The 15,253-nt window shown below is 33.8% G+C and overlaps 3 protein-coding genes across 4 annotated transcripts; all 3 read right to left on the bottom strand.

Moving 5' to 3' along the window:
• Nucleotides 1-1,189: 1,189 nt before the first annotated feature.
• Nucleotides 1,190-4,823, bottom strand: LOC122142439 (bisphosphoglycerate mutase-like). The gene is made up of 3 exons (XM_042753140.1): nt 4,696-4,823; nt 3,523-4,145; nt 1,190-2,825 (listed from the first exon to the last, which is right to left on the bottom strand). Exons 2-3 carry the CDS (start codon nt 4,121-4,123, stop codon nt 2,647-2,649), a joined length of 780 nt encoding a protein of 259 aa, XP_042609074.1. The 5' UTR covers nt 4,124-4,145; nt 4,696-4,823; the 3' UTR covers nt 1,190-2,646.
• A 292-nt stretch (nt 4,824-5,115) lies between these two features.
• LOC109087346 (troponin I, slow skeletal muscle-like) lies at nt 5,116-7,654 on the bottom strand. Its single transcript, XM_019101557.2, has 8 exons — nt 7,624-7,654; nt 7,344-7,384; nt 7,224-7,227; nt 7,048-7,089; nt 6,754-6,885; nt 6,590-6,679; nt 6,350-6,523; nt 5,116-5,576 (listed from the first exon to the last, which is right to left on the bottom strand). Exons 2-8 carry the CDS (start codon nt 7,355-7,357, stop codon nt 5,487-5,489), a joined length of 546 nt encoding a protein of 181 aa, XP_018957102.1. The 5' UTR covers nt 7,358-7,384; nt 7,624-7,654; the 3' UTR covers nt 5,116-5,486.
• A 448-nt stretch (nt 7,655-8,102) lies between these two features.
• On the bottom strand, nt 8,103-13,251 carry LOC109087353 (troponin I, slow skeletal muscle-like). 2 transcript variants are annotated; one of them, XM_042753274.1, is made up of 9 exons: nt 13,103-13,251; nt 11,851-11,882; nt 11,692-11,746; nt 11,422-11,553; nt 10,124-10,213; nt 9,854-10,027; nt 9,642-9,731; nt 9,394-9,430; nt 8,103-8,205 (listed from the first exon to the last, which is right to left on the bottom strand). In XM_042753274.1, exons 2-7 carry the CDS (start codon nt 11,859-11,861, stop codon nt 9,645-9,647), a joined length of 549 nt encoding a protein of 182 aa, XP_042609208.1. In that variant the 5' UTR covers nt 11,862-11,882; nt 13,103-13,251; the 3' UTR covers nt 8,103-8,205; nt 9,394-9,430; nt 9,642-9,644. The 2 variants fall into 2 exon arrangements, with proteins under 2 accessions (XP_042609208.1, XP_042609207.1); XM_042753273.1 differs by lacking the exon at nt 8,103-8,205 and having other exon boundaries at nt 9,080-9,430.
• Between the last annotated feature and the right edge of the window lie 2,002 nt (nt 13,252-15,253).

Below are 15,253 nucleotides of genomic sequence, written 5' to 3'. Positions count from 1 at the left end.
TATCAAACAGTTTTTTTTTTCACATTTAAGTACTGTTAGTTACACTGTCTTAAAATATTGCCATGGTAAAAAGCTTCTGCCATACCACCAATAACTTGAAAGTGACTTCTGTTCAAGTTGTACTTAATATATTAGATGCTTGTGATTTTTTTAACATGTCTGCACCTGTCCTACAATTCTAATTATATAAAAATAATATAATTTAATTTTTATTATAATAAAATCACAAAAATTGTAAAATAACTTACATAAGTTATGTAAGTCTGAGAAACTTTTTCTTAATTGTAATGAAGGTTTCATTAGTTAACATTAACAATAACTCTAGGAACTTTGATATTTTGTTTTGAAATATGGTATTTTGCAGCTTTGTGCTTGCATGGTATAAAGTTATTGTGTACATACTTAAGTTTGTCTTAGTTGAGCAACAGAGAACATGGATTAGGCTAATAAATTAATAGATGTTGCAGTAATGTCCCTTGAAGTACTGGCATGCTAACGTCCTAACCATAACCATTTTAAAAGAACCCAGTGTCAGACTGGCAGTGAAGATGAGGCTACATTGTGTCCAGGCCTTTCTGGTCTTCAGCCAAACTGAACAGTTCTCAAACTGGATCCTTGGCAGAGTTTCTACAGATTCCTGTGATGTTTTTCTACTGTTTCGAGACCATGTTTTAAAGTTAGGACTGTGAAATCCATGTTTCAGAACACAGTCCATGAAAAATATCAAGTGTAATCAGAAACTCCCTGTCTAGTCACGTCTTCATAGCATCAGCAAATAAACTCAGTGAAAATCACATTATTTTTTAATAAGCTTTGAGGGAGATGGATGTGGCACGTTTTCCCAAGAGCATATAATGTGTTAAAATGTAGATTCTTCTGAGAGGACATTAAAGATGATGAGAACATGTTTTAGTGCTTCTTTTCAAACATTCCAGCTCAACAAGACAAATGTGAGCTATTAGGTGTAGTGAATATGTACAGTCTGCCAAGTGCTACATCCTATTGAATAACCAAAATCAGTTTCTCTATGTCATTAGTGCTTTCTGTAATAATAAACTTACCATCCACCACTATTATATTAAGATCAACATCTGTTCCACCGGAGAAATGTCTTCTCAGAAAACACCGTAGCACCTCCTCCTGGTTAATAGGTGTTTTATACTTTTTCACACACATCATTTAATACACATTAACACTTTTATATCGGTAATCTTTATTTTTATATATTAATCTCTAAGGGAAATGCTTCAGGGATGTGCTAAACCCATCAGACCAGTGCTTCTGGGTGGTGGAAAAGATAGTAAAACCACATTAGGTCAGCGATAATGTGCCATAACAGGGGTCAAACATGTAGACATGTAACAGTGAAAGCCACTATGGCCATTATAACAAAAACAACACACATATAACATTTCTCTACAGATACAGTACAGTGTTGAGCAACATTAAATACACAAAAGGTATTACAGTGCACAGACATTCTAAACCACAAAAATGTCTAGATTTTACTCACCAGTAAGACTGGTTTGCCTTTGCATTTGAGTTGGTAAATGTTGGTGGAGAAAAGAATGAGATACAAAAGAGCTAGTGTGGGTTGCGTTTGGCAGTGCATGATGAACTCATAACTTATTCTTAACACATATTATCTTAATATCTCTGTTAATAAATATTTTCAATAAAAACAAAATGTCCCTTAAAAAAAAAAAAAACATTTTAAAATACGTATGCGTATACGTAAAGTATGCTAACATTGCTATGTAACACAAAATATTTTAAATAATTTATAATTATCCTTCAGACATCCAATGGAGTCTCTAGTTTGAATTTTAAATAGTAAGCTTAATAAACCTGATTTGTGGAATATAAATATGAATTCAATAAGATTAGATTTAATCTGGAAGTCCAGACAGTGGAGTGAATAATATGCTTGTTTTTATTATTATTATTTATTAATTAATTTTAAGAATGATTCCATTCTGCTTCCCATCCAACTGCTTTCAACATTGATAATAAATGTTCCTTAAGTTACTTAAGTTAAGTTCCTTAGAATGATTTCTGAATCATGACAATGAAATTACAGTTTAAGATATATTTAAAGATTGTTACTGTTTTTACTGTATTTTCGATCAAATAAATGCAGCCTCGGTTAGCTTAAGTGACTTTTTACTGACCCTAAACTCTTGTATGGTAGTTTTTAAATACAGTAATTGTTAAAAGCTTATGTTGACCTTTAATACGAAATTCTATTAGAACACAACTGATGGATCCTATTTTTTGCCCAAAGGAAGGCACCACTGGTTTTCCGTGGCAAGAGCTAACAAAAAATAACACCACATTATTAAATGATCATTTTAAATAATATTATTTCAATATATATTTCATTATTATTTGGTCTACAGACCTCTTCCTATAACAAAATATATGTACCAAGTGTGCATTTTAGATCAGTAACCAGTGCTTAAAATTCAAAATATTGACTTGTATAACTCTTCATGATTCCTAAAATGCCACTAAACCAGTCTACCTCAGACACACCCTACAGTATGTGCCCAAACTATCTTTACCAGGAGCTTCATGACTGAAGATACTAAGTGACTAATAATCTTTCTGTTTCAACAGTTCCTATCTGAATGACTCTGAAAATCCTTATTTATTTTGTGCATTAGCCTTCCCTTGATCCTCCACTTTTTTGATGGCTGCCTGAATTTTGGCCTGGTCGCCCAGAAGCTGACGGGGCTTGACCGGTCGAAGATCTTCATCAAGCTCCAGCAAGACTGGTATTCCCGTGGGCAGCGTTACATTCACAATGTCTGTTTCTGATATATCTGTTGAGGAAGACAGCAAAAGTGTGTAAATAAAATATTAAAATATTTAAAGTTTTAATACCAACTTCATTAGTATTACTATCCACTCTCTATGCTTCATTACTGATCATATTTAAAGGGAAATATTACAATTTAAAATAACTGTTTACTATTTTAATATATATTTTATTATTTTCAGCATCATACTCCCGTCTTCAATGTCACATGATCCTTTAGAAATCATTATAAAATGCCGATTTGTTGCTCAAGAAACATTTCTTATAATTATGAATGTTGAACCAAGCAGTTGTGCTCCTTAATATTTTTGTGGAAACATAATACTTGTTTAGAATGCTTTGAGGAATATAAGAACAGCATTAATCTTAAAATAGCAAACTTTTGCAACATTATACATGTCTTAACTGTCACTTTTGACCCCTTGTGATAACCTTCCAAGCGCTTTAAGGTCAAGGGGTGTAGTCAGTAGTCTCCATGTCATTTGAACTCAGAGGCCTTTAGAATCATTATATAACTTAGTATTAAAGAGTTTGAGAAGATATTTTAAAAGACGATTTTTGAAGAATGTTTCAACTGTTTCAGTTCATAAAATGAAAGTCAGTGGGGTTCAAACAACACTAAACCAAACTGACTTTCATTGCCAGCAAATTACATGATGATGAGTAAATGAAGACAGAATTTAAAAACAAATATGTTTCACCTTCCAAATGTTTAAGCAAAGCCCTGCAGCTGTTGCCATGTGCAGAGATGAGGACCATTTGGCCACTCTTGATCACTGGTACAATGACATCATTCCAGTAAGGAAGAAGTCTGTCCAACACTTCCTTTAGACTTTCCGTTTTGGGCAGTTCCTCCTTTGGAACGTCACACGTACTGTATCGGCGGTCATTGTAAATTTCAGCGTAATAGGGATGTGACTCATCAATGGGGGGCGGCATGATGTCATAGCTTCGCCTCCATAATTTAACCTGTTCCTCGCCATGGTTCAACGCCATCTCGGCCCGATTGAGGCCAATCAGGGCACCGTAGTGCCGCTCGTTTAGCCTCCAGGATTTGGTGACTGGGACCCACTCTAGTCCCATGGCCTCCAGCACCAACCAGGCCGTCTGGACGGAGCGGCTCAGTATGGAGGTAAAAACCTGGTCGAACTGGTACCCCTGCTCTTTCAGGAGCCTGCCGCACTCTTGGGCTTCCACCACCCCGTTCTCGCTCAGTTTCTGGTCCACCCAGCTGCAGAAGCGGTTCTCCTTGTTCCAGGCCCCCTCCCCATGTCGGAGAAGGAAGAGTTTGTATTTGGACATTCAGAAGAAACCGTACAGAAGCCTGAAAGAGATGCACATGCAGATATGTGCAATATAGCAAATCTTCAACTGATCGATTGTTATATAATCAAAAATTGTAAACTTTATTATTGCCTACCTCCTATTGCCTATCTGCAAAATGCAACTATAAGGCAAGAAGATATTAAGATAGAATAAACTATATATAACCAAACTGGAGATTAGAACTGAAAGGTTAAGGGTCATGAACTAAATGTCAATGCTAATTTAACAAATGGTCTGACCAGCTCTGACCAACTCTTCTTTTCAAACTCTAAAATAGGAAAAAAATGTCGCATTCACAGGCTTAAATGTATAAGTATCAAAATATTAAAGTGAAATGAAAAGAAGCGATGTATTAAACTACGTTACTGTATTATTGTCTCGCAACAGTTCAGTATATAACAAAACCGAACTAGCCTGTTAGCATGTCTTAATGACATCGCACAGTGTTCGCACAAAACATTCTTATCTGTATCGTTTAATTATAAATCTAAATGAAGATGAAATTAGACATGCCCATTGAAAATGACTATGAATTGTTATGTGCTCACCTTCAGATTAGAAAGCGCTCAGCTCAGAGTAGCTGCAGCTCTGCAACAGGAACTGTCAGAGCAGCATCAACAAACGCGAGAGCGCTTGCTTGAGTGACACTTCTTTCAGCCAATCAGCTACGTGTTCTCCATAAGTAGGCGTTTTTAAGAGTACAGTGGCGAATTGGAACTGCTGTTATTTTGAGATAGATAACGTCAGTTCCATTTCTTTTTAGGATAATAAACTGAGCCGTACTGTACTTCAATTAAATAAAGGAGTAGGATTATGATTATAGTGGATTACAACCGTGTTCATCTAATTTAACAGGTAAACCCAGTTACTTAAAGTAGGTTTAAAGGTTAAAGGACTCTTATCTTGTGGAAAAATGGTATTTGCACCCAAAAAAAACTCTTAACAGAGAGCAATGCCAGCAAGAAACCTTGGAATTACTGGTGAAAACAGTGATAGCTTTATTGTTCCTCAATATTCACACAACTGATCACATATAAATATTATTACAATATAAGCATTATTATATAATGACAAATGCAATTATATAATAATCAAATATTAACATAAATAAAAGTTTTATATGTGTCATAAATCAGGTTTCAATATTTGAACTGATAAATGTGATTATAACAATAGCACAGCTTTGTGAATTTCTCATACAATTGTTTTTCGTTCATCCAGCTGTTTATGCAATAAAACAAATACATAACCAGAATTAAACAGCTGTTAAATATGTGTATTTTTAAATAGCTTTCACATTGGATTTTCATTTTTGAAATAACAATTTTTAAAGAATTCATTAAGCATTTGGTCCCGCAAACATCTTCTTCCTGCCCTCCATGCCAGACATAGCATCCACATTTTTACGCCAGTCGGTCACTTCTTCTTTCTGTGCAGATTACGAGTAAATGCATATTTCAATAACTCTTATTATTTGTATTTATCTAGAGTCAAAGAGAGCATATTAAATGAATAGTTCACCCAAAAATGAAAGATTGCTGAAAATGAACTCATGCCATTCAAGAGTTTGTTTCTTCATTGGAACAGATGTAGAGCAATTTAGCATAACATCACTTGCTCACTAATGGATCCTCTGCAGTGAATGGGTGCCGTCAGAATGAGAGTCCAAACAGCTGATAAAAACATCAAAATAATTCACAAGTAATCCACATGACTCTGTTTGTAAGACACAAATCCATCGCTGAGGCATTTCAGCTTTAAATGGTCACTTCTGGACAGATTATGAGAATATGATGATTTGATTAGATCTGTTCTGGACTGTTTTTGCTTAAAAATGGTGTTTGATTTATGCATATTTCTTAAGACGAGATGACTTTTCCCTGGAGAAAGCAATAATATAGATAGAGGACTTATATTTCAGTTGGAAGAAATGGTTTGAAGTTAAAAACATCTTAATGTTGAATTTGTTTATTACAAACATGCTGCTTTTTGCTTCATGACAATAATAAAAATGGTAACTGATGGACTGGAGTCGTGTGGATTATTGTGATGTTTGGACTCTCATTCTGATGGCACCCATTCAACAACAAAACAAAACAAAAAAAATCTGCAAATAATTTAATACAGAAAAATTAAAGCACTGAATATGAGTATGTTGTATTGAGTCTGAGTATGATATTGATGTCAAAGTACTGAGATTACCTTTTCCTCCTCCTTCTTCACTGTCTTGAGGTTAGCTTTAAAGTCAATGGATTCTTTGTGTTTGGCACCTAGCAGAGCCCCCAGCATGGCATCAGCAGACACTCTCACTCTCTTCAGGGCAGGTCTCTTCATCTTTCCCTTCAGCTCAAAGATTTTGTAGTTTAAATCTGTAATCTATAGCAGAAGTATCAGTCAGGGCTATTAAATAAATAACGGCATTTTTAAAGCAACAAACTGTACCTCCTTTTCATTTTTGGAAACTTTAGATTCAATGTCATATCGTTCCTCATCGACAACATCAATTTTTTGATGGAGTTCTTTGCACAGATTCTGTAAACAGAGTAATGGCACGTAAGAAATAATAGTTTCAAAAGCATTCTGACAATAGGCCAAAGAATAACAACCTGTAAGTCCTGTACAGTCAGTCCAGACAGCTGGAGAGGAGGAACTCTCTCGCTGAGTGTTTGCTCTCTGTCACTCTTTTTCTGTTCCTTCTCCTCTGCCAGCAGGGTGCTGGCCTTCTTCAGTATTTTGGTCTGCAGTGTGTTATAATAACAGAAGTTGCATGGCCATGAAATATTCATATGTAGATCATGGTGAGTTGTTCATGACATACTGTATGGTTAAAAAAAAAAAAAAAATCATAATTCAGGATCTTTTCAGAAACACACACACACACAGAAAAAATAGAAACTAACCTTTAAGAATAACCGACGAGATGCGGAAATCTTGGGCTTTTTCTGAAGAAAAGAGCCAATATCAAACAAACAATTTTTTGACTATCACAAATTCTGCAGTGCTTTAAGTTTACTCAATTTATTTTCAGTATGTGTCAAATATTATTAAATAAAATGTTCAAATGTAAGTTACTCACCGGACTGACACAGATAGGGCCAGAAATGAAAACACATATATTTAATATATGAATAGATTTATAATACAGTAAATAATTTTTAATTTCAATAATATTTCTAAAGGTTTTGAAAATACTTACGCAGGTTCAGACATTTTTGTGCCTTTGCTTTTTCCTGGAGGCTTACAAATGACAAAATATTTCGTAAAAAAAAAAAAAATACTAGATTAGACACATAAGTGCTTAGTACAGCCATACAAGCATTTACAGTACAAATTTAAATGTAAGACATTTCATATTTTTTAATTCTTTTTATAATATCATTGAAGAGATGCAGGGTAAAAAGCAACACAAAAAAATCTATAACTATTATCTAATATGCATGAATTGCTAGAAGTCGTTATAACCCGAGGGTCCTTACCTCTCAGATGATGGAAGTATGACTGTTTTGGCCACAGGGAAGAAACTCTGCAGATTTATAGATTCTGAAGCACTGGTGAGAGGCTCACTAAAATAAACTAGTGTCCACACCATTATTACTGTCAAATGCTTCACATCCCAGGCTTCAGAGTGACGGAGCACCTGGTGCTCAAGTGTACCTTATGTCCTTTAGAGTCTAGACTAAGGGTGAGTCCAACAATGAAACTATATCTGAACACATTGCCTGATCTAATTTAATCTGAACTGGAATGTATTATTGTTCATTTTTTTGTGTTATTATTTTTATTGTATATACTGCATATCTTGGGGGAAAAAACAATATCTCATATCTCATTTCTTTACAAGAAAATATTAATAATATCATTATATTTAAATATTATATTGGAATATTGAACTATATTTCAATATTTTCATAAATGCTTAACTAATTCAGATCTGAAATCACAGATATTTTCACAACCATCGATAAGGGACATGAAGAAGTGATGAATGCTGAGTGGTTCTTCTTCTTCCTGATATGTTGTTGTAGGCTGCCATCGGGAGGGCAAAAGAAGAACTGCAGCTGTATTAAATATGACAAGATGTGAAGAAAGCGCTTTTACTTTGAAATACTACATTTTACCATGAAATAAAACATTTCATTTTGATTTACTGCTAAATCAGATTCTATTCCTAGCATTCAATATGTCAACATGATGTATGTACTTGGTAAGATGTTACAATAAAGTGTCATTTGTTAAAGGGATACTCCACCCCAAAATGAAAATTTTGTCATTAATCACTTACCCTCATGTCGTTCCAAATCTTTAAAATCTCCGTTCATCTTCGGAACACAATTTAAGATATTTTGGATGAAAACCGGGAGGCTTGTGACTGTCCCATAGACTGTCAAGTAAATAGCAGTTTCATACCTTTTCATAAAAGGTATGAAAGTCGTTGTCAGAATACTCCATCTGCCATCAGACGTGCAATCTGGGTTATATGAAGCTACGGGAACACTTTTTGTGAGCAAAGAAAACAAAAATAATGACTTTATTCAATAATTCCTTTATCAACAGTCTCCTCTGTCTCTCTCCATATCACTGTATGCTGTGTATGCTCTTCTGTGTCATCCGCGCCACAAGGATGCGCTGTTTCTATGTGTATTTAGCTTTGATTTGATATAAAACAGCTTGACTTTACTTGGCAGTCTGTGGAACAGTTTTCATCTCCAGGTTTTCCTCTGTGTTCCGAAAACGAACGGAGCTTTTACGGGTTTGGAACGACATGGGGGTAAGTGATTAATGACAAAATTTACATTTTGGGGTGGAGTAACCCTTTAACATTTGATGACCACATTAGTTAACACAATCTAAAAAAAAGACAAATCAGGCATTTATTAATCTTAGTTATTTTTTATTTGAACACTTACTAATACAGTATTAAAATCAACAGTTATAAAGTCAAAAGTAAAATCAATCATGAAATAATATTTAATGGAGCTGACATGCGAACTAACAGTTTTATTTTAATTAACTAAAGTTAACAACTGAGATGTATAAATACTGTTACAAATGTACTGCTCATTGTTAGTTAATGTAGTTAATGCATTAACTAATGGGATTTTATTGTAAAGTGTTACCCTGCATTCTGTGAAACTGATCAGTTAGCCTTAACTTACAGTAAGAAAACACGTTACAGTGAAACATTGTTAGTCAAAGCTCATTTTACTCTTTGAAAAAGTACTATCTGAAGTAAAAACAGTGATTACATCTTTGACGTCATCTTTGGTTTGGTACTGCTGCCATCTGCAAGACATTTGAAGAGATTTTGCTTAGACATGATGTTGTTTTTGCTAGTCTCTATCTACCCCTTACTTGTCATATGTTTAGAGAGATCTTTGTTCAATAAAATATTTATTAAAATGACTATATATATATATATATATATATATATATATATATATATATATATATATATATATATATATTTAGGGCCTCTTTTACTGCCAGTATTTACCTTTTACTGTCCAGCATCAAACAGCTTCTTCCTCCCTTCCATTCCAGACAATGCTCTACGTTTTTTACGCCAATCAGTCACCTCTTCTTTCTGTGGAAGGTAAATACAGATAATTGTTTTTTTTATATTAGCACTTCTTTGCATTTAAAGTATTTTTTTTTATATATATATATATAATATATATATATATATATATATATATATAGTCTTACCTTCTCCTCTTCTTTCTTCACTGTCTTCAGGTTAGCTTTGAAGTCAATGGACTGTGTGTGTTTGGAGCCTAGAAGGACACTTAGCAAGTGTTCTGCTGACAGTTTGACTCTCTTCAGGTTAGGCCTCTTTAGCTTGCTCTTCATCTCATAGATCTTCTGATTCATTTCCTGTATCTTTATCAACACAGACCACACATATTGTAATTTATCTTATTATTTGTTTAGTGTATTTTTTTCTAAATAGTGATGTTTTGTTGTATTTTTTCATACCTCTTTGTCATTTTTGGCCACCTTAATGCCAATGTCATAGCGTTCCTCATCAATCACGTCAATCTTGTGATTCAATTCCTTGCAAAGTTGCTACACAAAACAGAGCGTACACAAAATAGTTGATAAAAGAGCTAATAATTAATATATATATATATATTTTAATTATAGAATTAAGAAATTAGGTTACTTAAAACTATTAAATATTATAATATGAACTGTGGAAATGCACTTGTTATGAAATTAAATTAAAAGTGCAGCTTAGGCTGCTAAATAAATAGGCTTCTGTTAGCAGGGTTGCCAACTTTTAAGTTAAACTTGGAGTGAGATTTGTATTTAATTTTTTTTTTTTTTTTGGGGGGGGGGGGTGATTTCGATCTCGATTCAATATAAATTCATGTGTATACTGTAAATATAAGAGATAAAAATATTTTAGCACCATTTTAAACTTAAATTCAGTATCTGCTTGCATTCATTGTGTAATTATGCGAGTATCATTAAAAAAAAGTTCTCAACCTTTTTAAATTTCTCATTTAATGGTATTTACAAATAGTATTTAGTACCAAAATATCTCCTCAAAATATGAAATAAATATTATTGAACTAAAATATACAAAACTTATTTAACTGAAAAATAGTTAAGCTGTATGGTCGCATTATGAGCAATACCTGAGTTAAGAAAACCATATTAATGTTGCCTCTCCATCACTCTCCAGAATGCATATCATGCTGTAATGTTTACCAAAAATTGCTGCAAATACCTGTATAGTGAAGCTGTCGTCTATTCTACTTAAACCCATTCAACTGTATTGTCAACGCTGGTTTGTTTGGTGAGCTCCATGAACCACGTGACCGCGCGCGGCGAGATCAAAGCTTGTCGTATCTCTTCTTTTTCAATGTCTCTGGCTTTGACTGCAGCGCTACATTTAAGCTACATTAAGTGCACCAAAACGGTATTTATTGTCTGAATTTAGTATTAAAACGTACAAAATTTGAAAGCTGATACTTTGTTTCATGTTGCAAGCAGAGTTGCCAATTTGGCGTGAGATTTACTTGGGCAGAGTGAGAGCCTGGAGGCGTGTCTTACGCCAAATGCGTGAGAGTTGGCAACCCTGCTGTTAGGTAGGAAGAAAATTAGTGTTCTTTTTCCCTCCCATCTAATTTTTTTTCATCACCATGTCATCTACGTACGAAGGTCACGAGGGAGAGTAAATGATGACAGAGTTTTCTATTTTGGGTTAACGATTTTGTTTAAGTTTTATAAAAGGAGTTCAATGATCCATTTAAATCATTTAATTGTACCTGTAAATCCTGTACTGACAGACCGGAAAAATTGAGCGGAGGAACTCTCTCACTGAGCACTTGCTCCCTCTCCTTCTCTTTATCCTGCTTCTCTACTATCAGCATGTCCAGTGCTGTATTCAGCAGCCTTATTCAGGATGACAGGACCATTGTTGTCATATCAAAGCAAAGAGTTATTACTTTTGTTATCAATATAGAATCTCTACTTGAGCAGAGAAGAGTACCCAGTAAACTTTGTGTGTATAACTGTGGTCAGCAGGTGGCGCTCACCTTCAAGCCCAGCCGGCGAGCTGAAGTGATCCTGGGTTTTGGCTTTGGTTGGGGGCTTCGGGTGGAGCATAGACAAGAGAATATTGATAGAGACCTGTCACATTTGACAAATATCAGAATTCATAAACAGCTATTACTGATGGAGGTGGAGATACTCACGCGTCAGACATCCTTCTTTAGTTCTCAGTTATCTGTGAAATAAAATAACTGTTTTAAAGTCATCTCTACTCTGAAACACATATTAGGAAATTAACAAATCAGAATATTTAAGATAACAAGCATTTGACCCATATCCTGTGCAGTGCTATTTTAGTATTTAGATACTTTTATACTATTTATTAGTAGCCTATACTGAATTATATTTTTCTTTTTTATGTTTAATCAATATTTATTTCAGTTTTAGTTTTGGTAATTTTAGTAGCCTACATTAAATTGAACTTTCATTTTATTTCAGTTAGTTTCCAAGGCAATAATTCTTATATTAAATATTTATTTATTTCAGCTTTATTTTAATTAATGAACTCTGGTCCTGTGGTTGTCTAGTATGGTGTCATGACCTGACAAAGAAAATTAATGTTTTATTTTACATACAGAGTCACTTAAAGAGAATGTTGCAACCATCTGATGTGCTATTGCAAGTCACAGTTATCACTTAACAGATACATTAGACATTGTAAGTATATTTGCAATAGCACAATCAAAAATACTTCAGTATATCTGTAGTTGGACTTCAGTACTACTTCTGCACAATTAAAGTGCTTTAAGTACAAAATTAGTTTTGACTTTACCAGTTTAGTATACCAAAAGTACAATTTCAGGGTATTTTTATTAAGTATATAAAAATGTTGATGTATTTGTTGTATAGTTAGCATGAAATAAATGTATTTCGAATACTTTTAAGTATATTTATTTTTCACTAGGGTAATCATCATATTTAAATTTCAAGCTACTTTTGTAGTTACAATTCCAGAAAAAAAGTTTTATAGCACAGCAAAAATATATAAAAAATTAAAACTCAAAACAAAACCAAATTTCGCATGTTTCATATAATGTAGGATTTATGCAATCCTTAAAGGATCACGCATAACTTAATTCTAATTCATTAATGACATTGGTAATCGGACCCTTTAATCCATCCATTTGACCTATTAGTCCTCTACACAGCGGAAGGAGTTCTGTGCATAGCGTCCGTGAGTTTTAGCATAGGTGAAAATCTTCCAGGATTGTCACCAATTTGAGAGACATCTGAATGCAACTGTGCCCAATTTCATACCAGTTTAATATAAATGAAAAATAAATCCTTTACCATCACAGCTAATCTATAACCCCTTCTAACAATTAAATAATGATGCATTTGCAAATAACCAAACACATAGCTTTTAGCCTCTTATGACCACTGAAAGAGACATACCTGCTAGAAGAAGAAAAGACAGGAGTGCGAGTCAGCTGGCTGACCGAAGAAAATCCTTAGATTTATAGTTTCAGCGCGCATGGGAACATCTCACTAAAATAGACCCCTATCTGTGCCACTCTACTGACATTAACTGTTCACACAGTAAACAAGTGTAGTAGAAGTTTAATTTGGACAGAGACATGCAGCTATGCAGTGTGGACCAGTTTCAATGTCTCTTTTTGGTGGCCAAAACCATATTGATGACCAGTTCAAAGGTCTAAAATTTAATGCTGGTCATAACAGAAATAAACTGAGTGGAAATGACGGTCTGTAAGAGTAAATAAGGCAAGAAATTTGCACTTATTAAGGTACAACTAACAACTAAAGATGTCAAGGCATCAATAAAACAGTGAGGAAGTGGAAATAACATATTTTTTGAATCTACGTTTATTCCAGTTAATTGCAATATGATGTTATGCTATGACAGCTATCTCATGAACGTGATAATTTCCATGCACATTAAGCGACCAATAGCTGGCAGGAGAAGATGTGTTTAGAGGACAGCAAGCAGGTGGAAGCGCTGCCTTAATGTAATGTGAGCTGCCCTCGTCACACCTCATTCTTCCTGAGAGGTGACACTCCAAGAGATATGTAGTGTATTACCACCTGCCATTTGTCCTGGATTTATTTTTAGGCATTATGGCCAGATGATTGGATGCCAACTGCAAGAAGTCCTTGTCTTTAAATGGCTTTGTACACTCTCAGAAAAAGATACAAAAGCTGTCACTGGGGCGATAACTTTTAGGTATGAATATGTACACAGTATGGACTCTTTAGGTACAAAGGTGTATCTTTTGAAAAGTTACTGCCCCTGTGACAGCTTCTGTACCTGTTTTGTTTTTCTGATTTGGTTTTGTTTTGATATTTGAGTTGTAATGTTTTTTATTTTTATAATATTATGACAGTAATTATATTTTTTCTGGATGGAAATATCATTATAGCTGGCCATTAGAGATAAAAAAATACATTAAATATGTTTATATTTGCAATTATATTCCAGCTACAGCATTTTTATTTGTGTGTGTGTGTGTGTGTGTGTGTGTGTGTGTGTGTGTGTGTGTGTGTGTGTGTGTGAGTAGTCCAGTTACAGTCTTCATCTGTCTTCTCTGCTGTGACATTTATCCATGTGGAAAAAATGTAGGCTGGAACTTTTTTGGTCCATCAGGAATTGATTGGATCATTGTATCATAGTTGTTTGCTTATTGCTTCAGTTTTCCATTACAAAATAAAAAAGGTAATTGCGCAATTCTAATATTTTGGCTTTTTTCTCAGAATTGTAATACATAAACTCAGAACTTCAAGGTACAGACTCTTAGAATAAAAGAAAAAAAAGTAATATAACAGAAAATGTCATAGAAAAACAACTACAAAAAAAAAACTTTTAATTTCACAATTATTTCTCTTTTTTCTCCTTCAGAATTGTGAGATATAGACTCAAAATTCTTAGAAAAAAGTCGGAATTGTCAGATGCTATTTTTTTTTATTCCATGGTAAAAACAAACAAAACAGAATTGTGAGATGTAAATGCAGAATTCTCAGTAAAAGTCAAAATTGCTAAATGTAAATTCAGATTTCTGAGAAACAAGGTCAGATGTAAAATATGTAAACTCGCAATTACAATTGTATCACTTGGAACTCTGAGAAATAATCTCACAATTCTGACATAAAAAGTTGCAATTTTTTTTTATTCCATGGTGGAAACAAACAAAACAGAATCAACATGTAAACACATAATTCTCAGAAAAAAATGTCAAAGAAATAAACTCGCAATTACAAGTTTATAACTTGCAACAGTGAGAAATAATCTCGCAATTCTGAGAAAAAAAGTCTGAATTTTGACATTTAAACTCACAATTTTGAGAAAAATGGCAATTGTTGTCAGTTAGCATGTATCAAGGTCTGTTAGTCTGGCATTGCAGAAATTGCACTGGCACGATTTCAGTTGGTGTACTTAAGAGTTTTTGAGACATTTTAATAACAAAATTAAATTAGTGATTTAGTTTGAAAAGCTTTTAAAGTGCATGTATTTTTTTAAGTTCCACAAATTTACAAATATTGTTGATTGATGTTAGAACAACTGAAGGTATTCCTGGGAGACAGCAGTTGTGT

The sequence above is a fragment of the Cyprinus carpio genome, chromosome B25 (assembly GCF_018340385.1).
Source record: "Cyprinus carpio isolate SPL01 chromosome B25, ASM1834038v1, whole genome shotgun sequence".
NCBI lineage: Eukaryota > Metazoa > Chordata > Actinopteri > Cypriniformes > Cyprinidae > Cyprinus > Cyprinus carpio.
Note: the sequence above shows the minus strand (reverse complement) of the source record. Positions and strands in the feature narration are given on the sequence as shown.

What these genes read in the sequence shown, in the direction of transcription:
- LOC109087353 (XM_042753274.1), bottom strand. An exon ending in CTCGCCGGCTGGGCTTGAAG is followed by an intron (nt 11,554 to 11,691) that starts GTGAGCGCCACC and finishes CTGTCATCCTGA; the next exon opens with ATAAGGCTGCTGAATACAGC. An exon ending in TGAAGAAAGAAGAGGAGAAG is followed by an intron (nt 9,732 to 9,853) that starts GTAAGACTATAT and finishes TACCTTCCACAG; the next exon opens with AAAGAAGAGGTGACTGATTG.
- LOC109087346 (XM_019101557.2), bottom strand. An exon ending in CTCGTCGGTTATTCTTAAAG is followed by an intron (nt 6,886 to 7,047) that starts GTTAGTTTCTAT and finishes AACACACTGCAG; the next exon opens with ACCAAAATACTGAAGAAGGC. An exon ending in TGACTGTACAGGACTTACAG is followed by an intron (nt 6,680 to 6,753) that starts GTTGTTATTCTT and finishes CTCTGTTTACAG; the next exon opens with AATCTGTGCAAAGAACTCCA.
- LOC122142439 (XM_042753140.1), bottom strand. Translation starts at nt 4,123, where the DNA reads ATGTCCAAATACAAACTCTTCCTTCTCCGACATGGGGAGGGGGCCTGG. An exon ending in TTTGCTTAAACATTTGGAAG is followed by an intron (nt 2,826 to 3,522) that starts GTGAAACATATT and finishes CTTCCTCAACAG; the next exon opens with ATATATCAGAAACAGACATT.